The sequence below is a fragment of the Harpia harpyja genome, chromosome 23 (assembly GCF_026419915.1).
Source record: "Harpia harpyja isolate bHarHar1 chromosome 23, bHarHar1 primary haplotype, whole genome shotgun sequence".
Classification (NCBI taxonomy): domain Eukaryota; kingdom Metazoa; phylum Chordata; class Aves; order Accipitriformes; family Accipitridae; genus Harpia; species Harpia harpyja.
The window spans coordinates 1,664,025-1,687,403 of record NC_068962.1 but is presented as its reverse complement, the minus strand read 5'-3'; the positions used below and the strand labels follow the sequence as shown (position 1 = coordinate 1,687,403).

Here is a 23,379-nt window from a genome sequence, read left to right as displayed (position 1 = left end):
GTGAGTGAGCGGCTGCGTGGTGTTTAGTTGCTGGCTGGGGTTAAACCACGACAAATATTCACAAAAGTGGCTTGAAGGTGCCTGAGTACGATCTTCCCAGCGAAGCTACGGGTCCTTTTGTTCTGTCCAGGTACAGTGGCTACAAGCAAGTCCAGTTCCCACGAGGGAGGCTTTTTGCTTTTGACTCTGAGGGCAACTATATGTTGACGTGTTCTTCTACTGGGGGAGTCCTTTTTAAGGTAAGTCTGAGAAGTGACGGGGAGTACTCTTACACATCCATACAAGCTCTTGTTGTTACAAGGCTGCAACAGCAGCTGCTGAAGTTCTCGAGCAGCACCTACCCATCCGTGCTCTGTGCAAGTTGCTGCTCAGTTTCATACAGCGTGCGTTTTAGCAGCGTGTGGTGCTTAGCAAGTGTTTGAACCCTCTGTAAGCGTTTGACTCTCTGTATGTAGCTAGAGTACGTGTGCTCCGTGTTCTTAAAGCTTAGCTGCAGCAGTTTTCCTTAGTACCCAAGTGCCTAGGACAAAGTTTTAAATTATTCTTTTTTAATATATTGATGCATGCCAGTTCAACGCAAAATGCGCGATTGTTGCCTGATGCTCGTCTTTAATCTGCCTTGTGTGCTTGCTCGTGCTATGTTAGTCCCAGCCTGATTCCCTCCTCTTGCTGTGTACTGAAATGGAATGAAGGGTAAGGCTGAATGGTTCCAAGCACCCCAATTTCTGTGCCGCAGTAACAAGCGGTTACTGATCGCTTGCCCCTTGCCTGCCTCCTCTTGAGTCAATACGCATCAGTATAAGCCATTGCAAGGCAGATTGGATGGAATTTTTACTTTGCATCTGGGGCATTCGGAGCACCCGCACTAACATGAGCTATAGGTTAGGCTTACGTGCTCTTCATCAGCGTGTGCTTTTAGCCTGCCCTGTTCAATTACTGCAGCTCAGCTGGTAGCAGACGCTGAGCTGCTTGAGACTGCGTGCTTCTGTTGTGAGACTGGAAATTTGCTTCCTCATGCGTGCTACGTACATCTCGACATGTCTCTGATTTTTCCGCTTAATTATGTATGCTGATGGGGATACGGAGTCTGTAGCAGGCTTTGGCTTCTCCTGTGGGTGCGCTGCCCCCACTGCAGAACCTTGCCTCCTTAAAACCTTATGCTTTCCTTCTTTCAGTTGAACGGTGAGGAAAAGGTTCTGGAGAGCTGCCTTTCCCTGGGAGGACACAGAGCTCCCGTTGTCACAGTGGATTGGAGCACGGCCATGGACTGCGGGACCTGCCTCACCGCCTCTATGGATGGGAAGATTAAATTAACAACCTTACTGGCTCGGAAGTCTTAACCTGGACGGTGCCGAAGGGAAAGAGCAAAAGACTTGACAAAACCAGCGTTAACTCCACAGGAACAAACTGCATGGGAGAGAAGGCAAACCACAGTCCCTCTTCTCATTGTAGCTTTTGCCTCTTGAGAAAAGTTAAATACGTTTGCCAAACCACTGTGCAGTAGAATGCTGGTATGGGACCGGATCAGTGGCAGCACTGAAAACTAAGTCTTCACTGATCCATAGTGGCAGCTGGACCCGCTCTGTTAGGGAGTCTTGAGTAGCATGTGGCTAGAAGGCTGCTGGGATCACGTCAGGGGTTCTGCAGAAGAAGGTGAGGTTGGGGGAGGCATGCATGAGGCAGCACAGTGCACAGTGGTAAGATGACTCAAACTGGAAAGGCCAGTGCAAAAGCAGAGTATTCTTTCAGTATAGCATTTGTTGTTGTGCTTTTATTTTTTTTGTTTGTGTGTGTGTTTGTTCGTTTGTTTTTTTCCCCCATAAAAAGAAAATACTCCCTTGCACTTGATTCCTGTGCTCTGTTCAGTTGTTGCTGCAAAACATGGGGAGGGTGGCTGGGGCAGGGATGTGCTAGGAAAGTCTCCTGCACGGCGAAAAGACCCTTGGGCTTTCACCAGGTGCTTCCAGCACTGACACCCACACACGGGGGGGAAGCGGTGCAAGACATCCAGGAACAAAAATAATTGCGTGCGTTTGGATGTATGGTGTTGCCTTGGGATAGATGCCTGCTACCAACTAGAGGAGAGATCCCTAGTCAGACTTTTTGAAAGGCTTGTGTCGGAGTTCAGAAGCTCCGTAAATGCCTGGCAGCTACCTGATGGTGGATAGGAGGAGGGGGGGCCAGAACCAGTCTGGTCATGTACAGTGCTCTCTGTCACTGGAGCTGTCTGTCCCCCTGCACCCCCCCAACATCAGGGGAGGTGCTGTGCTCGGGTGTTGCATAGTCTTTGAGTGGACGGCTAAGCAGCCAGCTCTCATCTGCTTGCCCATTGCCGTCGAGCTCACCGCTGCTTACGTTCTTGGCCTTTCTTGGGAGTCTGCGGTACTGTTGTTCCTCGGCAGAGCTCTCACTCTCGATTATGTGGAGAACGGGTCCAATTTGCCGTCTGAAGATACCTTTGGTATTTTCCGAGAGCCGTTTTGGCTTTAGAGCCCGGACATGTGTTAGCATGTTGACGGCCGATTGGCCGGAGAGGAGGTGGAACGTTATTTCAGTTTGTCTTTGCCCAGCGTGCTTTGGCGTATTTATGAAGAGTGGTTTGTCAAGGCTGTAATGCCTAGCTAGCCGTCTCCTTGTGTTTGAAGAGGTGGGGACTGGGCCAGGTGGACCTCCCTAGCTGGCAGCTCCCACTGCTGCCCAGCCAGACTGGGAGTGTGATGGTTCTTTCCTAGTTCCAGCTCTCAAACTGGGGGCTGGAAGTCAACTAAGTCGACGTCGGCTAACTCGACGGCCGTTCTTCGCTGGTGGCATCACACCTCACGCCATGGCTGGGCGTCTGAGAAGGTCGTTGCCGTCTTTGTGCCCGGAGATGCTGGGTACAGTCTGCCGTCGTCTTTTGTACGCGGTCAGACTCTGGCAAAAAGCTCACTGAAGCAGGCGGGAGGTCTGGCCGAAGCAAACGGGGCCCGCAGCGCGACATCCCCAGAGCGCCGAAAGCACGAGCGTCGTCGCGGCGGGAAGGGGCCTCGTCTCGTCTCCCCCCCCCCGCCCTGCTCAAAGCAGGGTCAGCCAGGGCCACGTCCAGGCGGGAGCGTCTCCAAGCACAGAGACCCTACAACCTCTCTGTGGCACAAAAAAGCCACCGGTGGGCTGAGCTGGAGCCTCCGGCCTCACCCCGGGGGCCTCCGGCGCGGGAGGCCCCCCGAGGCGGAGGCGGAGGCCTGCAGGCCCTGCCCGAGCTCCGTCATGGCGTCCCCGTCTCCAGCTCGGTCTCTCCCGGCCACGGACCCCAGCCCGCCGGCCGCCTCCCCGTGGCCCTGCTTGGCCACCACCGGGCTGTCTCCGACCCCGCTGGCCGCCACCGGGCCTGAGCCCCGGCCCGGCCTGGCCCGGCTTCTCGGTTCGCCCTCGGCGCCGCCGCCTCCCCAGGCGCTCGTTCGTCCCTGCGGGCTCTCGGCTGCCTTCCCCGGGGACGGCCCCGCTCCCCTCGCTCGTGCGGGCCGAGGCTGGGTCTGCCCCGCTGGCTGCGGGGACCCCCTTCGGCTCCCCGTCCCTGAGGGAGCAGCGTGCCCGCGCTGCTCCCTGACAGCGGTCCCTGGCCGCCCTCGCAGGAGGAAAGGTTTTTCCTCGGGTCGAGGTGGGTTTCTCCCTGCTGCGGCTCGTGCCCGCTGCTTCCCGCCTTTCCCCTCGGCAGGCTGCAAATCCGCCAGGTCCCGGTGGGATCTGCAAAGCGTCCGTGGCTACCGGGAGCTCGCCCACCCCCTTCTGCCCAGACCGGCGGGAGGGTTGCTCTAGAAAGGAGTCTGGCGACCGATGATGAGCAGTCGCTCAGCGCTGGTCCCTGGTCTGAGCACCGCCACGGTTCAAGCCTCCGCAGAGGGAAAGGACACGGACGCGTGCTCCCCGTCGGAGATGTCTGCAGGACTGGGGGTCGTTCCGAGCGAGGGCAGGGAGAGGTGTGCTGACTGCCTGCGTGGGAAGGGAGCCTGAGCGAGCCTTCAGGAACAGGACTCTCCTCGTCCGGACGCGCTAGGTCCGAAGAGCTCCGGCTGTGCAGCAAAACTAAGACCCGTACGAGGTGGCAGAGTTTATTAAATACCAAACTGCGACAGAACACTTGTAATTAGGGGGGGGCGGGGAGGGGGTGGGGGGGGTGCACAGGGTGGAAGGCAAAGGTTTCCAGGCTTCACGCATCTCCCCTGGGAGCACTCTTTTCTGGCACTGGCACTTCCTCCGCTCTTTGTGCATCTTCTCATCGTTAACCGCGTTGGAGGTTCAGCTGTGACTGGAAATCCGTAAGGTGGGGGGCCATCGAGACTGCATTCGTCACCTGCAGACAGAGTATTGAAATGTATTAAAATCTCAGTGTGTGGTGACCAGCTCCGCTGTTCTTGCTCAGGGCCCCCGGCACTGCATGCTGGTCAGTGAGGCCATTGCTGGGACTCCTGGCTCGTGGTTTTTACCCATCACGACAACTACATCTGTGTTCATCAACATCATCATCATCTACTGCCACAACAGGAGCAGGAGCATCAAGAGCAGTCAATCACTTGCAAAATACAGCCAAGAGATAATTAGCAGCGCGGAAAAAAAGTATAGGAAAAGAATCACACGGGTTCTAGCAGAAAAGAATAATCGCCTCAAATCCACCAACCAAACCAGAGCTCAGCTTTCTTCTTAGTTTACCAATTTAGTTAGTCAATTCGGAACAACTTACTTCATCTCTCGCCAGAAACTGAGCTGGGACTTTCTCCTTCGCGCTGCAGACGCAGTCAGGGTTGTCGAAGACATCTGCAGAAGCATCTTCAACCTGCACAGCAAATTAGTAAGGAAAGCGTGAAGCAAAGCAGCAGTCGGCCTTTTGCACACACTCTTACCTAAGCAGCACAGCCCCGGATGGCTTGCTTCATCTGTAATGTGCTTGACAAGCCAGGAATTACTGAGAGCAGCCAGCTCCCCAGCACCACCCAACACTTGGAGGGCCCCAAATTTCTCTGAACAGAAGAGGACAAGACTTCCTTCCCACCCAGGAGAAGTGCAGGCAGCCTGCATTTGCAAGGCCTTTTGCAGCTTTTTAAAACCATAGGCTCATGCACAGAAGCACCTGGCAAGATCGAATGCGAGGCTTGAATTTGCTCGCAAACGGTTATGCACATGCTTTTACACTAGGGTTCAGTAAAGCTTGACTTCTCCTCAGTGTGTATTTCTTTAAAGCACTAAAAAGCCATGCCTGGTCTGTTCTTCCTCCAGCGCGGCGTTTCTTTTCCACGCTTCATCCGGAAGCGCTTCCGATCGGCATTGCGTCTTGCCCAGCTTCTTTACTTCCTTGCTTTCACTGCCACGCTTTCAAAATAGAAAAGATGCATCACACACAGAGCACAGGAACAGGATCCACACGCAGAATGTGCAGCCAGCCTTCTCCACAAAGGAGAAAACATGTATCTCCCAAGTCCAGTCTCCTCTCACAGCTCTCACCCACAGCTGTCTCTCCTGTCCACAGCACACAGCCTACCCATCAAAGGAATCGTGCTGATGAACGCAAGTGCCCGCATATTGTCTACCGAGCAGATGCAAAACACAGTAGCACCAGGGGAATGAGGAAACGTATAGACTTTTCCCCTGAGGGTGTCCTGCCCAAAAACCTGGGGGATTCCCCGCAGCCCACCTGACCTTTTCATAAATTACCTGCCCACGAGAAATTCAAAGACTAAAACCAGTCGTTCCCAGAAGCTGTTCATATACCTGCCGACGTCGGTGTTCCTTTGCAGTCCGTGTTGTCCGAAAGCCGGTTACCGAGTCCTCCAGGCCATTATGAGACTACAGCAGCATTAAAAGAAGAAAAAAGAAGTCACACTAGGACTTCCCTGGCTGAAGGTCATACCTCACGGCAGCGCCAACCAAGCATACAAAATATGGCCTATGGAGGTGTCATTCCCTTATTAGTTGCAGCCTTTCATCTTTGGAGGTCTTCTCGTTGCATTACAGACCTACACCTTCTGGCCAAGGAATCCATGGCCACTAACATGGGAAGGTGCCCAGAGTACAGGCCACGGAAGAATTCCTGTCCCAGTCTGATGATGCCAGTCAGGCCTCCAGGACTACGTGCTCACCACCACCAGAGCCCAAGGAGTGTCCGCAACCGAAGGCACCAAACCCCTCTACCGCAGGACTGTCTGAAGTGCTGCCTGAGGTCTCAAGCTCACGACTGGTCTAAAGCAGAAAATACTTAAGCCAGTGCATTGCTGTCAAGTCCTTAACAAAGATGGCATTAAGAAGGACTTGCTATAGTCTCACGGAACAACTCTCAAAGCCAGAAAGCTGGGGGAATGGGCCAGCAGGACTTTCAGAGCAGCCTGTAGTCAGTAGAACAGAGAAACTGATCTCTCCTAGGCTCTCCAGGAAAACCTCATCTTAAAATTTCCCACACAGATACAGAACTAGGCTCTGTAGCTCACGAAAAGGGAAGGCTGTGAGTAGCTTACTAAGGCACAGGCTTGCAGTTTTTTCCAAAGGGCTTCGATGGTCTTTGCTTGTTGCTGGACTGTGGTTTCCAGCCTGGCCTTTTCACCTTGGAGCCTGGAAAAGAAGGACAGGCCTTATCACAGGAGGCCACAAGAGCACAAATCCCCAAAGAAGAATGTGAAAGAACCTCATCTAAAACAAAAGCGTCTTTGAAAATCGTGTATTATTATCTTGCTGGGATGCAAGAAGACAGTCCTGTTGTTTTCGCACAATCGCAGAAAGCGAAGCCTTGCTCCACTCTGTTACTTCCTTACCGTCGTATGTGGTCTTCCAGCTCTGGGATAGCTGCAGTTCCAGAAGATGTGGTCAGAAGGTCCTGCAGGTTCCTGGAAGTTAGTTCCCTCTCGTTCCTCCTGATGGCATCCTTCAGGTACTCGGCATAACACTCAGTCCAGATATGCTGTTCTTTTAATTCCTGCAGCTGTCAAACCACAAGAAGAATCGCCGGTAGTCAACTTAGGTTTGATAAAAAGGAGTGGACTGCTCTGACTCTCATGTCGACTCTCAAAACCCATGTTACTTCATCTTTTACACTGGCCCCTCTCCTACGTCTAAAATGATTTCCTAAAGCGTTTCCTAAACGCTGCCACAACGCTCCTCCTCCTCTCTCAAGGACTCCAAACACTCTTTGTAGCCGCTTGTTGGCTACTCCAACACGGTTAGCAGCTCCTCCTGCTCCTAAAGTGACTTTGCAGCTCCATAACAATGATGACGTGATGAGGAACTGCAAAAAAGCGTGAGCACAACACTCCAGCATGCCTACTCTTTCTCTGTCAGCACACACTCCGCTTTGCCGAGCCAAAGAGAAGCAGCAAATACACGTGATCCGTGAACCTTGAGAAGCAGCTGTTTGAAAGGAATACCCCCCCCCTTCTCCAATCAAGGACAAAGTGACTTCACGGTTAGTGGCCTTACTAATTGTAGGCGCCAGGCTTATAAAACAAGGCGAGTCAATTACATGTCACTCGGTCTGCTCCTGTTGCAAAGGTGTCTAGCGTACTAAGACCACCTCAGTGCAGCCCTCCGCTCTTACTTCAAGTGGTGCAAACAGGCAGGCACCCAAGGCAGCAGTGCTGTTCCCTCCCATCCCGCTCATCACAGCGAACCGCACACTGAACCACCCTGGGTTACACAAAACCCCCAAGAAAGGATCAGGTCCCCGCTCTGGTTTGCTACAAAAAAGGCCTGGGCCCCTGCCAAGAGACAAGAGACAGGCTTTCTCCATACCTTAGCTTTGGAACGGTACAGTTTCTTCTGCAACTGCAGTTTCTGTTCCTGCAGGTACACGCTGTAGCACTTCACAGCTTCAGGTGAAGCTTCTGTGAGGGAGCTCCTTTTGAGAGGGTTGGCGAGCTCCTGCCACGGCTGCTTGACCCATGTCTAAAGAAATGGTGTTCCATGAGCATGGAGAAATCAGTGAGAAGATGACAACACGAGAGATGCTTTTACTCATGGGATGATATCATTAGCTCGGCCTTCAGGGTGGCCAGCAGGTCGAGGGAGGTGATTCTGCCCGTCTACTCTGCTCTCATGAGACCCCACCTGGAGTAATGCATCCAGCTCTGGGGTCCCCAGCACAAGGAGGACATGGACCTGCTCAAGCAGGTCCAGAGGAGGGCCACAACAATGATCAGAGGGCTGGAACACCTCTCCCGTGAAGAAAGGCTGAGAGAGTTGGGGTTGTTCAGCCTGGGGAAAAGCGAGCTCTGGGGAGACCTTACTGCGGCCTTTCAAAATAGAAAGAGAGAGAGAGACTTTTTACTAAGGCCTGAAGTGACAGGACAAGGGGCAACTGTTTTAAACTGAAAGAGGGTAGATTTAGAGTGGGCATAAGGAAGACATTTTTTGCAATGAGGGTGGTGGGACACTGGACCAGGTTGCCCAGAGAAATTGTGGCTGCCCCATCTCTGGAAGTGTTCAGGCTGGATGGGGCTTTGAGCAAGCTGATCTAGTGGAAGGTGTCCCTGCCCATGGCAGGGGGGGTTGCACTAGATGATCTTTAAAGGACTCTTCCAACTCAAACCATTCTATGCTTCTGTGACTCAGTGAATTCAAACATAAGAGATTTTGGCCGCCACCAGCAGGCAACTGTCTCAGCTGAGCATATCTACAGGATCGCCAGCTCTTCGTGAGGCTTTCTCTTTCCTAATACACAGAAAAGGCTAAATATTCTTCTCCTTGGAATAGAGGATGAGAGTCTGCGCACGTGCTTTCGTCCAACCCACTGTTTTCCCTCTTTATGCAGCCCTTCGGCTTCACAAAGGGAACAAAATGAGGTGCGAAATACACCTCAGGTCCGGATTCAGTCACCTCCTCTCAGCAGCGTTCCAAAATGAACACAGTAGCAAGAACAGATCTCTGTACACTGACTGGTTCTATTTATGGATATCTGCATCAGCCTCTACTAGAGTCACCTGTCTGTCGCCTTGAAGGTCGGTTTGACATGAAGCATCCTTCTTTAGCTGAAGCTCTTCTCTCTCCGGTGCAGAAACCTGAGCAAGTGAGAACACAGACAGACAGACCGTGGGGAAAGGAATCCCCAGCAAGACTGCAGCATCGCACTGCATTGCAGCACCGGGGATACGGGAGCGTGACTTCGGCATTACCTCTGGAAAACAAAGTAACTTGCTCTCAGAAGAGTCAAAACCTCCCTCTTACCTGTGCTCCTGCTGCTGGGAAGACACCTACAAAGGAGGCAAGAAGCGAGACGCTGCTGTGAGTGCTTATTTCACTCTGCTTCTCCCCATCTGCTTCACCGCAGAAAAGCTTACAAAGGTAACCATTTAGTGCGTCAGGAAATTACCGTTGCCGCTCTCCTCTGCAACGGGCTGCACCCATGCTTCACGTCTGCATACAGGTGGAAGCCGCACGACGGCCGACGCTTTCGCTGGAGCTTCGCAATCCGACTGCGTAATTGAAAAGACATGCGTGAGAACTGGCACAGACTCCTCCTCAACCCGTTTCCACGCACAAAGCTCCAGCTTCAGGCAACACGCATAACGTGGTATCAGATGATGGAAAGAACGGAAAGGGCAAACACCACCGGCGTGTTAGGCATCTCTGTTGAGCAGGGCTTTCAAAAGGGGCCGACGTACCCCTGCCCAAGGCAGAGAGGACCTAGGCAGAAGCAGCTAAGCGTCTAGAGTGTAGGCCCTATGGGCAACCATTTGACACTGACTCTATGGTTCTGTGAATCTACCTGTCACCAACCCTGGGGGTATTTAGCAGAGGTGTAGATGTGGCATTCGGGGACACGGTTTAGGGGTGGGCTTGGCAGTGTTGGGTTTACGGTTGGACTTTTAAGGGTCTTTTCCAACCTAAACGACTCTATGATTCTATGAATCTACCTCAGAATCAAAAGGGGAGTCATCATCTTGCTGCTGTGCTCCTGCTGCTGGGAAGACACCTACAAAGGAGGCAAGAAGCGAGACGCTGCTGTGAGTGCTTATTTCACTCTGCTTTTCCCCATCTGCTTCACTGCAGAGAAGCTTACAAAGGTAACCATTTAGTGCGTCAGGAAATTACCGTTGCCGCTCTCCTCTGCAACGGGCTGCGCGCACGCTCCCTTTCCATCTGCAGCAGGAGGCAGCTCGTCGGCCGACGCTTTAGTTGGAGCTTCACAATCCGACTGCGTAATTGAAAAGACGTGCGTGAGAACTGGCACAGACTCCTCCTCAACCCGTTTCCACGCACAAAGCTCCCGCTTCAGCCAACACCCGTAACGTGGTATCAGATGATGGAAAGAACGGAAAGGGCAAACACCACCGGCGTGTTAGGCATCTCTGTTGAGCAGGGCTTTCAAAAGGGGCCGATGTACCCATGCCCAAGGCAGAGAGGACCTAGCAGAAGCAGCTAAGCGCCTAGAGTGTAGGCCCTAGGGGCAACCATTTGACACTGACTCTATGATTCTGTGAATCTACCTGTCACCATCCCTGGGGGTATTTAGCAGAGGTGTAGATGTGGCGTTCGGGGACACGGTTTAGGGGTGGGCTTGGCAGTGTTGGGTTTACGGTTGGACTTTTAAGGGTCTTTTCCAACCTAAACGACTCTATGAATCTACCTCAGAATCAAAAGGGGAGTCATCATCTAGCTGCTGTGCTCCTGCTGCTGGGAAGACACCTACAAAGGAGGCAAGAAGCGAGACGCTGCTGTGAGTGCTTATTTCACTCTGCTTTTCCCCATCTGCTTCACTGCAGAGAAGCTTACAAAGGTAACCATTTAGTGCGTCAGGAAATTACCGTTGCCGCTCTCCTCTGCAACGGGCTGCGCCCATGCTCCAAGTTTGTGTGCAGGTGGAATCCACACGCCGGCCGTCACATTCATTGGAGCTTCACAATCCGACTGCGTAATTGAAAAGACGTGCGTGAGAACTGGCACAGACTCCTCCTCAACCCGTTTCCACGCACAAAGCTCCTGCTTCAGGCAACACGCATAACGTGGTATCAGATGATGGAAAGAACGGAAAGGGCAAACACCACCGGCGTGTTAGGCATCTCTGTTGAGCAGGGCTTTCAAAAGGGGCCGATGTACACCTGCCCAAGGCAGAGAGGACCTAGGCAGAAGCAGCTAAGCGTCTAGAGTGTAGGCCCTATGGGCAACCATTTGACATTGACTCTATGATTCTATGAATGTACCTGTCACCAACCCTGGGGGTATTCAGAAGAGGTGTAGATGTGGCGTTTGGGGACACGGTTTAGGGGTGGGCTTGGCAGTGTTGGGTTTACGGTTGGACTCGATTATCCTAAGAGTCTTTTCCAACCTAAACGACTCTATGAATCTACCTCAGAATCAAAAGGGGAGTCATCATCTTGCTCCTGTGCTCCTGCTGCTGGGAAGACACCTACAAAGGAGGCAAGAAGCGAGACGCTGCTGTGAGTGCTTATTTCACTCTGCTTTTCCCCATCTGCTTCACTGCAGAGAAGCTTACAAAGGTAACCATTTAGTGCGTCAGGAAATTACCGTTGCCGCTCTCCTCTGCAACGGGCTGCGCGCACGCTCCCTTTCCATCTGCAGCAGGAGGCAGCTCGTCGGCCGACGCTTTAGTTGGAGCTTCACAATCCGACTGCGTAATTGAAAAGACGTGCGTGAGAACTGGCACAGACTCCTCCTCAACCCGTTTCCACGCACAAAGCTCCCGCTTCAGGCAACACGCGTAACGTGGTATCAGATGATGGAAAGAACGGAAAGGGCAAACACCACCGGCGTGTTAGGCATCTCTGTTGAGCAGGGCTTTCAAAAGGGGCTGACGTACCCCTGCCCAAGGCAGAGAGGTCCTAGGCAGAAGCAGCTAAGCATCTAGAGTGTAGGCCCTATGGGCAACCATTTGACACTGACTCTATGATTCTATGAATCTACCTGTCACCATCCCTGGGGGTATTTAGAAGAGGTGTAGATGTGGCGTTCGGGGACACGGTTTAGGGGTGGGCTTGGCAGTGTTGGGTTTACGGTTGGACTTTTAAGGGTCTTTTCCAACCTAAACGACTCTATGAATCTACCTCAGAATCAAAAGGGGAGTCATCATCTTGCTGCTGTGCTCCTGCTGCTGGGAAGACACCTACAAAGGAGGCAAGAAGCGAGACGCTGCTGTGAGTGCTTATTTCACTCTGCTTTTCCCCATGTGCTTCACTGCAGAGAAGCTTACAAAGGTAACCATTTAGTGCGTCAGCAAATTACCGTTGCCGCTCTCCTCTGCAACGGGCTGCGCCCATGCTCCAAGTTTGTGTGCAGGTGGAATCCACACGCCGGCCGTCACATTCATTGGAGCTTCACAATCCGACTGTGTAATTGAAAAGACATGCGTGAGAACTGGCACAGACTCCTCCTCAACCCGTTTCCACGCACAAAGCTCCCGCTTCAGGCAACACGCGTAACGTGGTATCAGATGATGGAAAGAACGGAAAGGGCAAACACCACCGGCGTGTTAGGCATCTCTGTTGAGCACGGATTTCAAAAGGGGCCGATGTACACCTGCCCAAGGCAGAGAGGACCTAGGCAGAAGCAGCTAAGCGCCTAGAGTGTAGGCCCTATGGGCAACCATTTGACATTGACTCTATGATTCTATGAATCTACCTGTCACCATCCCTGGGGGTATTTAGCAGAGGTGTAGATGTGGCGTTCAGGGACACGGTTTAGGGGTGGGTTTGGCAGTGTTGGGTTTACGGTTGGACTCGATGATCCTAAGGGTCTTTTCCAACCTAAACGACTCTATGAATCTACCTCAGAATCAAAAGGGGAGTCATCATCTTGCTCGTGTGCTCCTGCTGCTGGGAAGACACCTACAAAGGAGGCAAGAAGCGAGACGCTGCTGTGAGTGCTTATTTCACTCTGCTTTTCCCCACGTGCTTCACTGCAGAGAAGCTTACAAAGGTAACCATTTAGTGCGTCAGGAAATTACCGTTGCCACTCTCCTCTGCAACGGGCTGCGCGCACGCTCCCTTTCCATCTGCAGCAGGAGGCAGCTCGTCGGCCGACGCTTTAGTTGGAGCTTCACAATCCGACTGCGTAATTGAAAAGACGTGCGTGAGAACTGGCACAGACTCCTTCTCAACTTGTTTCCACGCACAAAGCTCCCGCTTCAGCCAACACCCGTAACGTGGCATCAGATGATGGAAAGAACGGAAAGGGCAAACACCACCGGCGTGTTAGGCATCTCTGTTGAGCAGGGCTTTCAAAGGGGCCGATGTACACCTGCCCAAGGCAGAGAGGACCTAGGCAGAAGCAGCTAAGCGTCTAGAGTGTAGGCCCTATGGGCAACCATTTGACACTGACTCTATGATTCTATGAATCTACCTGTCACCAACCCTGGGGGTATTTAGCAGAGGTGTAGATGTGGCGCTGGGGTACACGGTTTAGGGGTGGGCTTGGCAGTGTTGGGTTTACGGTTGGACTTTTAAGGGTCTTTTCCAACCTAAACGACTCTATGAATCTACCTCAGAATCAAAAGGGGAGTCATCATCTTGCTGCTGTGCTCCTGCTGCTGGGAAGACACCTACAAAGGAGGCAAGAAGCGAGATGCTGCTGTGAGTGCTTATTTCACTCTGCTTTTCCCCATGTGCTTCACTGCAGAGAAGCTTACAAAGGTAACCATTTAGTGCGTCAGGAAATTACCGTTGCCGCTCTCCTCTGCAACGGGCTGCGCCCATGCTCCAAGTTTGTGTGCAGGTGGAATCCACACGCCGGCCGTCACATTCATTGGAGCTTCACAATCCGACTGTGTAATTGAAAAGACATGTGTGAGAACTGGCACAGACTCCTCCTCAACCCGTTTCCACGCACAAAGCTCCCGCTTCAGGCAACACGCGTAACGTGGTATCAGATGATGGAAAGAACGGAAAGGGCAAACACCACCGGCGTGTTAGGCATCTCTGTTGAGCAGGGCTTTCAAAAGGGGCCGATGTACACCTGCCCAAGGCAGAGAGGACCTAGGCAGAAGCAGCTAAGCGTCTAGAGTGTAGGCCCTATGGGCAACCATTTGACACTGACTCTATGATTCTGTGAATCTACCTGTCACCATCCCTGGGGGTATTTAGCAGAGGTGTAGATGTGGCGCTGGGGTACACGGTTTAGGGGTGGGCTTGGCAGTGTTGGGTTTACGGTTGGACTTTTAAGGGTCTTTTCCCACCTAAACGAATCTATGAATCTACCTCAGAATCAAAAGGGGAGTCATCATCTTGCTGCTGTGCTCCTGCTGCTGGGAAGACACCTACAAAGGAGGCAAGAAGCGAGACGCTGCTGTGAGTGCTTATTTCACTCTGCTTTTCCCCATGTGCTTCACCGCAGAGAAGCTTACAAAGGTAACCATTTAGTGCGTCTGGAAATTACCGTTGCCGCTCTCCTCTGCAACGGGCTGCGCGCACGCTCCCTTTCCATCTGCAGCAGGAGGCAGCTCGTCGGCCGACGCTTTAGTTGGAGCTTCACAATCCGACTGCGTAATTGAAAAGACGTGCGTGAGAACTGGCACAGACTCCTTCTCAACCCGTTTCCACGCACAAAGCTCCCGCTTCAGCCAACACCCGTAACGTGGTATCAGATGATGGAAAGAACGGAAAGGGCAAACACCACCGGCGTGTTAGGCATCTCTGTTGAGCACGGATTTCAAAGGGGCCGACGTACACCTGCCCAAGGCAGAGAGGACCTAGGCAGAAGCAGCTAAGCGCCTAGAGTGTAGGCCCTAGGGGCAACCATTTGACACTGACTCTATGATTCTATGAATGTACCTCAGAATCAAAAGAGGAGTCGTAATCTTCCTCTTCTTGTCCTCCTGCTGCTGGCAAGACACCTACAAAGGAGGTAAGATGTGAGACTCTGCTGTGAGTGCTTATTTCACTCTGCCTTTCCCCATCCCTCAAGCCCTGCATCCAATCAAGAGGTTATCATTCTTCTACAGGCCAGTGATTTGTCTTCATCACCTCCTCCACGGTGAAGGATCCTACCTGCTCCGGTCAGTGTAGGGGTGCCCAAGGGAGAGTCAGCAGTCTTCCCAGAGCAAGAGCTGTCAAGCACTGCTGGGCCTTCTGTGCCTCCTGCAGAACATTCTCCCCTCATTTCACAGCCGGTGTTTTGCTCCAGTTGCTTCTGAATACTATATACAGAAAGGAAGGAAATGCATTTGTTAAAAATACCCCCCCGCTTGCATACACTCTCTACTGGAAGAGCAACAGCCATTCATGAGCCATCCGAGCCATATTCATAGCCAGCTGGTAAAGGGTAACACCCACACCCAGCGACACCTTGCTGCACGACTACTGGAGGCTGAAATACTCACTACAGGCATGTTCGTGCTGCAGGTGCTTATTCTTGTCTATGGAGTATCTCAGCCCCACTGGTTACAGTCTCATCCGACAAACCCCCTCTCCATTTTGAGGGCCATTGAGATTAAGACAACCCTTGGCAGACTGACATCTCACTACAAGGCTTCTACCTCAGTGGGATGCTACACTAATGCTGCAGCTACTCTTCCCGTGAAGCTGGGGTAACGTCTCCTCAAACCCAGTCCTGACTTTGAAGGGCTTAAGAAATTCCCATGGTCAGCCAGAGGACCGGAGAGTTTAGAGAGCTCCTAGTTGGGATATCAAGAGGCCAACAAAGATTGTGGTTGCATGGCAAGCACTGCAGGCGCTAATACATTGTAGAGGTGTTATCTTCTAACAACCTTGGCTGAGGGTCAGGTGGGGCTCTGGAGAGAGACCACTTTCAGGTTTGCTGCATAAGCAGAACTAAAACCAAAAAAAACCCCCCAAACAAGAAAAGAAAATACTAGAAACGTGCTCCAGACCAAGGCTGCTATGCAAAGTGGTGCATTAGCACAACAGGGATGCTGTGCCAGAAGCCGGGAGGGAAGGAACGAGCATCTTGTTTTGCTAGAGCAATCCTCAGACGTGCTTTACTCCTAAAGGGGTTTTTACTCCACAGTTTACCCAGGCACCCTTCTCTCCTGCTTCCCATCGATACAAGGGCGCTTGCCACCGGGCTGGGCTCCGCCGGGGTGGCCGGCCGGAGGCTTTTGCTCCGGGCGCCGCCCGCCCCTTACTGCTTCTCCGCGTCCCGCCTGTTGATGCGGAATCTCTTCCTCCACCAGTGCCGCTGCAGCCGCGCCAGGTCACCTCCGGCGGCCGCGCCGTGCAGCCCGCCCCGGGGCTTCTCCCGGACCTCGGAGGGCTCGGCGGCGCAGGGTCCGGCATCGCCGTCGGAGGGCGGCGGCCGCCGCACCCTCCCCAGGCAGCACGAGAAGAGCCGCTGCATGCCGCCGCGGGGATGGCGCCCGGCGGGCTCTGCCGAGCCCCGGGCGGTCTCCCCGAGGCCCAACCGAGCGAAGCAGGGGCGAGAAGAGCCGAGCCCCGAGCGCCGGCCGCCGCTCGGCAGCTCCGGTCGCTCCCGCTCCGCACAGGACGCCGTCTGCGCCGGCAGGGGGCAGCCTAGCAACGGGGCGTCACACAGGGGGCGCGGCGGCCGGGGAGGAGGGGGCGGTTCCAAGGGGGGATTCCACGGGGGGCGGGCCCAAGGGGGGCGGCTCCCGGGGCGGCCCCGCCCCGCCCCGCCCCGCCCCGCCCGGCGCGGGCAATGGCGGCGGGCGGCAGGCGGCGGGTGCTGCCGGCCTGGCTGGAGGCGGCGGGGGACGAGCGGGTGGTCGCGGCGGGGACCCCCCCCGCCAAGGGCGGGCAGCGGCGGCGGCGGCAGGCGGCGGCAGGCGGCGGGTCCCAGGTAGCGCCGCTGGGGCGGGCGAGGCCGGGCCCGGTTCGCCCTGAGCGTCTTCCCCGTGCGGTTGGCAGGGCGGCGGTGTACTGCATGACCGAGGCGGAGCTGGTGGATGTGGCCCTGGCGGTCCTGGCGGAGGTGAGCGCGGACCCCCCGGGGCGGGGGCGGGGGCGGGGGCGGGGGACACACACACGCACACGGTCCTGGCAGCGGGGAGGGCTCGGGGGAGCGGGCAGGGAGCGCTGCCGGCGGCGGCGGCGGCTCCCTGGGGCCTGGCCGGGGGTGTCCCGCGGTGGGGGGGGCGGGCGGGCTGCTCCTTCTGCCCCTCGGGGTGCAATTCGCGCCCAGCCGGCTCTGGTTGTTTTTCCCTTTGGCTAGAACCTGCAGCGCGAGGAAGGTGAGGAGAAGGCCCGGTCCGGGAGCCGGGAGGAGCAGGAGCTCCAGCCGACGCCAAAGGAGGCTCCGGGAAGCACGGCCAGCAGCGGGGGAGGCAGCGGCCGCAGCCCGGCTCTCCCGTCCCCTGCCGGTGGCGCCGCGGGGAGGCCAGGCTGGGAGGACTCTGAGGACGATGCTCTGAAATACGTCAGGGAGATCTTTTTCAGCTGACGTTGCCTGCTCCGCCGCTGCCCAGGAGCCAAGGGGACACCCAGGACGGTGGGAGGAGGACCTGGAGCGGGCTGTGGAGCTGCTGTGTTGGTAGCCTGCGGAGCTGGTAGGAGGCCCGCGAAAGCCATGGGGGAGAGGAAGGGGGCACTGGCTTCTCCCGGTGTGTGCTGGCTTCAGCGGGCTTTGGCTCCGGGTTAGGTTGTGTTCAGTTTTGCTCGGCATCTCGGAGCACGGAGAGATGAAAGAGGAGGTGTGGGTTCCCGTGAGCGTCCCTTTGGTGGGTCGGTGTCGGGGCTCGAGGGGAGCAGGGAGTTGCTGGCCCTGGCAGGCTTTTGCTGGCTCTGCGGAGCCGAATAGTCGCGGTCCAGCCTTGGGGCTCCCTTGTCCTTGCGGTCCCTCCGTGACAGCTGCCGTGGGGCCTGGCAGGCTGTCCCCGTTGGGCCTGACGCTGGATTTGCCCGCAGGCTCGGGCAGGCCTCCCGTAGCTGGGGAGGACACGGGTGGGAGCAGACTGGCAGGGGCAGGGACCGTTCTGAGGGGGCTGACCCCATGGCAGGGTGCGCGGGGGTCTAGGGAGGGATAAGGATGGCTCAGTGGCAAGAGCCAGTCTGAAGCGGGGATGAACAAACCACACGAAGCCAGGGCAGGTGCGAGAGCCTTTCATGAAACGCAGAATCAGTCACAGCAGCGTCACCAGCCACACCCCCACCACGAGGGCAGCAGGGGAGAAAACGGCCCCTGGTGTCCCGAAGGGGATGGGGGGAAAGCAGGCGCTGCTTTGTGCGAGGTTAAGGGGATGGGGGGGGGAAGCAGGCGCTGCTTTGTGCGAGGTTACAGACGTGGCACGGAGCGGTGCTGTGCACCGCCGCTAAGGCGGAGAGACCCCATCCAGTGCGCTGGCTGCGATGGCCCAGCTGGGGCACTGCACCCCAGCCTTCGGCAGCCCTTGCGCTGCTCCCCGAGCACACGCTTGCACGGGGCGTGCGTTGGTGTGGGCTAGCTTTGCGGTGACCTGCCCTCGCGCAGAACCCGTTCTCCTGGAGTCTCAAAGGCTGCTGGACTGCTGGGCTCAGCCCCGTAATGTCAGTGGGGACAAACCTGGGGCTCTGCACCAAAATCCTCTGCTTCCTCGTGGAAACCCTCCTCCTCCTCAGAGCTGTGTTCAGTGCTCAGCAAGTTGTTGGGCTGCCCCTGCAGGGGCTCTGCTGCTGCTTGGGGTTGGATGTGGGCCACTTCACCCGAATGAACTAAAGCAGAGTCACTCCAGGTGTTATTCCAGCAGGTGAAGTACAGGTGCTCCTGCTGAAGAGTATTTCCAGTGCCCCTCTGGGGCTGCCACTGCTGTGGTGGCAGTGTGAAGCCACAGCTCCTCAAGTTGCTTCGAAGGCGTCCCTGGTTAGTTCGGGAGGTGGAGAAGGAGCAGAGTCTCTTTGGGCAACGCCAAGAAAGGAAGCCTGCTTGCTTCTCTGCCTGCTTATACTTAGGCTAGATATGGCCAGAGGGTTGTGTCCGCTGTGTGCTGGTTCTGATCCGTCCCCTTCGCTCTCCTCTGGGTCAGGGCCAGAAATGCTGTCGCTTATGATGCTGTGCCCCAGGCCGAGGGGCGTGTTGCACGCTGCTGTTCCCAGAAAGCTTCCACGCCGTGCTGCGGGTGTTGGTGTCTGCTGCCTGCTTGCTGCAGGAGCACTGCACGCAGCCGTTTGCCAGAGGCTGGAGATGGGCCTTTGGACTAAGGATCAAATTCCTACCAGTGACTAAAGCTGTAGCGGGATTACTGTTTTAAAGCATGTTATCAATAGCGCTTGCATCTTCTTCGCCCTCAAATGCCGACGGGCAGGGCCCCGTCAGGAAAAGGGCTTTGACCCGGGTGTGTGTTGCTTGGCCCAGCTGAGGTACATAGTGGCAGTGAGAATCTGGAGCAGTAGCAGAGCCTGAGTCCCAAGCAATGCCAGGAAGCCCCCAGTGAAATCAGAGAGGTGAATCCACTGCGAGGTTTGGAAAAGAAACGTACCCAGGCCTCCAGAGAGGATTATCATCTTGATGATGAGTATGATGAGGATCGCCTTCCAGCCCTCCCTCTCCTCTCTGCACTGCACGTGTGCAACAAAAACGGGGTAGAAGATGCTGAAGACCAGGCAGGCGTACACACAAACCCTGGCTAGCACCATTCCTGGTAGGCTGATGCCCATCACCTGCAGATGCTTGTACTCCAGGCACTGCAGCTCCCCAGCTGTCGCGTTCCACAGGCAGAAGTTGTAAAAGCCAATGCGTTTGTCAGGGCGGTTGACCGGGTTCCCGGCTTCCCACAGCAGCGCGTAGAGCATCAAGGCCAAGTTTCCAGCAGCCTCAAGGAAGGTCAGTGCACACAGCAGGTGCCCGGTGCACCGCTGCTGCAGCAGCAGACCCATCCTGGCGCCTGCGTGCTCTCTTGATACCGTGGTACAGCCTGCTGTGGGGACGCCTGCTGCCAAACACGAAGGGGGGGAACCCACTGGTGGTTGCGTCTCATGGCACCCTTCCCAAGGTGTGCTCTGAGCCTGTGGCCCTGAGGTCTCGGGACTCCCCTTGCAAGTAGAGCAGGAGCGTCTCTGACTGTGCTGTGCCTGTGTTACTGGGTGGGGGGGTGTGCATTTTTGGTCACAGCAAAGGTGGCTTTAATGATGTCCTGTGTGTGGACCATCACTGGGAGGACAGTATGGCTCCCTTAGCCCCACACGGGCCCTTTGCACCACGGCCTCATGTTGGACTGTCCGGGTTTCGGCTGGGATAGAGTTAACTGTCTTCCTAGTAGCTGGTACCGTGCTCCGTGCTCCGTTTTGAGTTCAGTATGCGAAGAATGTTGATAACACTGATGTTTTCAGTTGTTGCTCAGTAGTGTTCAGTCTAAAGTCAAGGATTTTTCAGCTTCTCCTGCCCAGCCAGCGAGAAAGCTGGAGGGGCACAAGAAGTCGGCACAGGACACAGCCAGGGCAGCTGACCCAAACTGGCCAAGGGTGTATTCCGTACCACGGGACGTCCCATCTAGTATAGGAACTGGGAAGGGGGCGCGGGGAACTGCCGCTCGGGGACTAGCTGGGTGTCGGTTGGCGGGTGGTGAGCAATTGCACTGCGCATCATTTGTACATTCCAATTCTTTCGTTGTTGCTGTTGTCATTTTATGAGTGTTATCATTATTAGTTTCTTCTTTTCTGTTCTATTAAACCGTTCTTATCTCAACCCACGGGTTTTGCTTCTTTTCCCGATTTTCTCCCCCATCCCACTGGGTGGGGGGGAGTGAGTGAGCGGCTGCGTGGTGTTTAGTTGCTGGCTGGGGTTAAACCACGACAAATATTCACAAAAGTGGCTTGAAGGTGCCTGAGTACGATCTTCCCAGCGAAGCTACGGGTCCTTTTGTTCTGTCCGGGTACAGTGGCTACAAGCAAGTCCAGTTCCCACGAGGGAGGCTTTTTGCTTTTGACTCTGAGGGCAACTATATGTTGACGTGTTCTTCTACTGGGGGAGTCCTTTTTAAGGTAAGTCTGAGAAGTGACGGGGAGTACTCTTACACATCCATACAAGCTCTTGTTGTTACAAGGCTGCAACAGCAGCTGCTGAAGTTCTCGAGCAGCACCTACCCATCCGTGCTCTGTGCAAGTTGCTGCTCAGTTTCATACAGCGTGCGTTTTAGCAGCGTGTGGTGCTTAGCAAGTGTTTGAACCCTCTGTAAGCGTTTGACTCTCTGTATGTAGCTAGAGTACGTGTGCTCCGTGTTCTTAAAGCTTAGCTGCAGCAGTTTTCCTTAGTACCCAAGTGCCTAGGACAAAGTTTTAAATTATTCTTTTTTAATATATTGATGCATGCCAGTTCAACGCAAAATGCGCGATTGTTGCCTGATGCTCGTCTTTAATCTGCCTTGTGTGCTTGCTCGTGCTATGTTAGTCCCAGCCTGATTCCCTCCTCTTGCTGTGTACTGAAATGGAATGAAGGGTAAGGCTGAATGGTTCCAAGCACCCCAATTTCTGTGCCGCAGTAACAAGCGGTTACTGATCGCTTGCCCCTTGCCTGCCTCCTCTTGAGTCAATACGCATCAGTATAAGCCATTGCAAGGCAGATTGGATGGAATTTTTACTTTGCATCTGGGGCGTTCGGAGCACCCGCACTAACATGAGCTATAGGTTAGGCTTACGTGCTCTTCATCAGCGTGTGCTTTTAGCCTGCCCTGTTCAATTACTGCAGCTCAGCTGATAGCAGACACTGAGCTGCTTGAGACTGCGTGCTTCTGTTGTGAGACTGGAAATTTGCTTCCTCATGCGTGCTACGTACATCTCGACATGTCTCTGATTTTTCCGCTTAATTATGTATGCTGATGGGGATACGGAGTCTGTAGCAGGCTTTGGCTTCTCCTGTGGGTGCGCTGCCCCCACTGCAGAACCTTGCCTCCTTAAAACCTTATGCTTTCCTTCTTTCAGTTGAACGGTGAGGAAAAGGTTCTGGAGAGCTGCCTTTCCCTGGGAGGACACAGAGCTCCCGTTGTCACAGTGGATTGGAGCACGGCCATGGACTGCGGGACCTGCCTCACCGCCTCTATGGATGGGAAGATTAAATTAACAACCTTACTGGCTCGGAAGTCTTAACCTGGACGGTGCCGAAGGGAAAGAGCAAAAGACTTGACAAAACCAGCGTTAACTCCACAGGAACAAACTGCATGGGAGAGAAGGCAAACCACAGTCCCTCTTCTCATTGTAGCTTTTGCCTCTTGAGAAAAGTTAAATACGTTTGCCAAACCACTGTGCAGTAGAATGCTGGTATGGGACCGGATCAGTGGCAGCACTGAAAACTAAGTCTTCACTGATCCATAGTGGCAGCTGGACCCGCTCTGTTAGGGAGTCTTGAGTAGCATGTGGCTAGAAGGCTGCTGGGATCACGTCAGGGGTTCTGCAGAAGAAGGTGAGGTTGGGGGAGGCATGCATGAGGCAGCACAGTGCACAGTGGTAAGATGACTCAAACTGGAAAGGCCAGTGCAAAAGCAGAGTATTCTTTCAGTATAGCATTTGTTGTTGTGCTTTTATTTTTTTTGTTTGTGTGTGTGTTTGTTCGTTTGTTTTTTTCCCCCATAAAAAGAAAATACTCCCTTGCACTTGATTCCTGTGCTCTGTTCAGTTGTTGCTGCAAAACATGGGGAGGGTGGCTGGGGCAGGGATGTGCTAGGAAAGTCTCCTGCACGGCGAAAAGACCCTTGGGCTTTCACCAGGTGCTTCCAGCACTGACACCCACACACGGGGGGGAAGCGGTGCAAGACATCCAGGAACAAAAATAATTGCGTGCGTTTGGATGTATGGTGTTGCCTTGGGATAGATGCCTGCTACCAACTAGAGGAGAGATCCCTAGTCAGACTTTTTGAAAGGCTTGTGTCGGAGTTCAGAAGCTCCGTAAATGCCTGGCAGCTACCTGATGGTGGATAGGAGGAGGGGGGGCCAGAACCAGTCTGGTCATGTACAGTGCTCTCTGTCACTGGAGCTGTCTGTCCCCCTGCACCCCCCCAACATCAGGGGAGGTGCTGTGCTCGGGTGTTGCATAGTCTTTGAGTGGACGGCTAAGCAGCCAGCTCTCATCTGCTTGCCCATTGCCGTCGAGCTCACCGCTGCTTACGTTCTTGGCCTTTCTTGGGAGTCTGCGGTACTGTTGTTCCTCGGCAGAGCTCTCACTCTCGATTATGTGGAGAACGGGTCCAATTTGCCGTCTGAAGATACCTTTGGTATTTTCCGAGAGCCGTTTTGGCTTTAGAGCCCGGACATGTGTTAGCATGTTGACGGCCGATTGGCCGGAGAGGAGGTGGAACGTTATTTCAGTTTGTCTTTGCCCAGCGTGCTTTGGCGTATTTATGAAGAGTGGTTTGTCAAGGCTGTAATGCCTAGCTAGCCGTCTCCTTGTGTTTGAAGAGGTGGGGACTGGGCCAGGTGGACCTCCCTAGCTGGCAGCTCCCACTGCTGCCCAGCCAGACTGGGAGTGTGATGGTTCTTTCCTAGTTCCAGCTCTCAAACTGGGGGCTGGAAGTCAACTAAGTCGACGTCGGCTAAC

The 23,379-nt window shown here is 54.6% G+C and overlaps 2 protein-coding genes and 4 long non-coding RNA genes across 7 annotated transcripts; 3 read left to right on the top strand and 3 right to left on the bottom strand.

Moving 5' to 3' along the window:
• The first annotated feature begins 124 nt into the window (after positions 1-124).
• On the top strand, positions 125-1,494 carry LOC128135577 (uncharacterized). The gene is made up of 2 exons (XR_008233142.1): positions 125-239; positions 1,176-1,494. It is a non-coding gene; the product is annotated as an uncharacterized LOC128135577 (long non-coding RNA).
• Positions 1,495-5,235: 3,741 nt separating this feature from the next.
• On the bottom strand, positions 5,236-6,807 carry LOC128135592 (uncharacterized). Of its 2 annotated transcripts, XR_008233149.1 has the most exons (4): positions 6,777-6,807; positions 6,483-6,576; positions 5,743-5,817; positions 5,236-5,343 (listed from the first exon to the last, which is right to left on the bottom strand). It is a non-coding gene; the product is annotated as an uncharacterized LOC128135592 (long non-coding RNA). The 2 variants fall into 2 exon arrangements; XR_008233148.1 differs by having other exon boundaries at positions 5,743-6,576.
• An 854-nt stretch (positions 6,808-7,661) lies between these two features.
• On the bottom strand, positions 7,662-9,225 carry LOC128135548 (uncharacterized). The gene is made up of 3 exons (XR_008233114.1): positions 9,181-9,225; positions 8,937-9,014; positions 7,662-8,249 (listed from the first exon to the last, which is right to left on the bottom strand). It is a non-coding gene; the product is annotated as an uncharacterized LOC128135548 (long non-coding RNA).
• A 7,356-nt stretch (positions 9,226-16,581) lies between these two features.
• LOC128135683 (cell cycle regulator of non-homologous end joining-like) lies at positions 16,582-18,103 on the top strand. Its single transcript, XM_052774749.1, has 3 exons — positions 16,582-16,715; positions 16,791-16,854; positions 17,095-18,103. The coding sequence occupies exons 1-3, from the start codon at positions 16,582-16,584 to the stop codon at positions 17,320-17,322; spliced, it is 426 nt and encodes a 141-aa protein (XP_052630709.1). The 3' UTR covers positions 17,323-18,103.
• A 713-nt stretch (positions 18,104-18,816) lies between these two features.
• On the bottom strand, positions 18,817-19,976 carry LOC128135728 (transmembrane protein 140-like; the record flags this gene model as incomplete). The annotated part of the gene is made up of 1 exon (XM_052774799.1): positions 18,817-19,976. A coding segment is annotated over one exon (810 nt), but the record flags the coding sequence as incomplete, so codon positions are not given.
• Positions 19,977-20,654: 678 nt separating this feature from the next.
• LOC128135550 (uncharacterized) lies at positions 20,655-22,089 on the top strand. The gene is made up of 2 exons (XR_008233117.1): positions 20,655-20,834; positions 21,771-22,089. It is a non-coding gene; the product is annotated as an uncharacterized LOC128135550 (long non-coding RNA).
• The last annotated feature ends 1,290 nt before the right edge of the window (positions 22,090-23,379 follow it).

What these genes read in the sequence shown, in the direction of transcription:
- LOC128135683 (XM_052774749.1), top strand. Translation starts at nt 16,582, where the DNA reads ATGGCGGCGGGCGGCAGGCGGCGGGTGCTGCCGGCCTGGCTGGAGGCG. An exon ending in CAGGCGGCGGCAGGCGGCGG is followed by an intron (nt 16,716 to 16,790) that starts GTCCCAGGTAGC and finishes TGCGGTTGGCAG; the next exon opens with GGCGGCGGTGTACTGCATGA. An exon ending in CCCTGGCGGTCCTGGCGGAG is followed by an intron (nt 16,855 to 17,094) that starts GTGAGCGCGGAC and finishes CCCTTTGGCTAG; the next exon opens with AACCTGCAGCGCGAGGAAGG.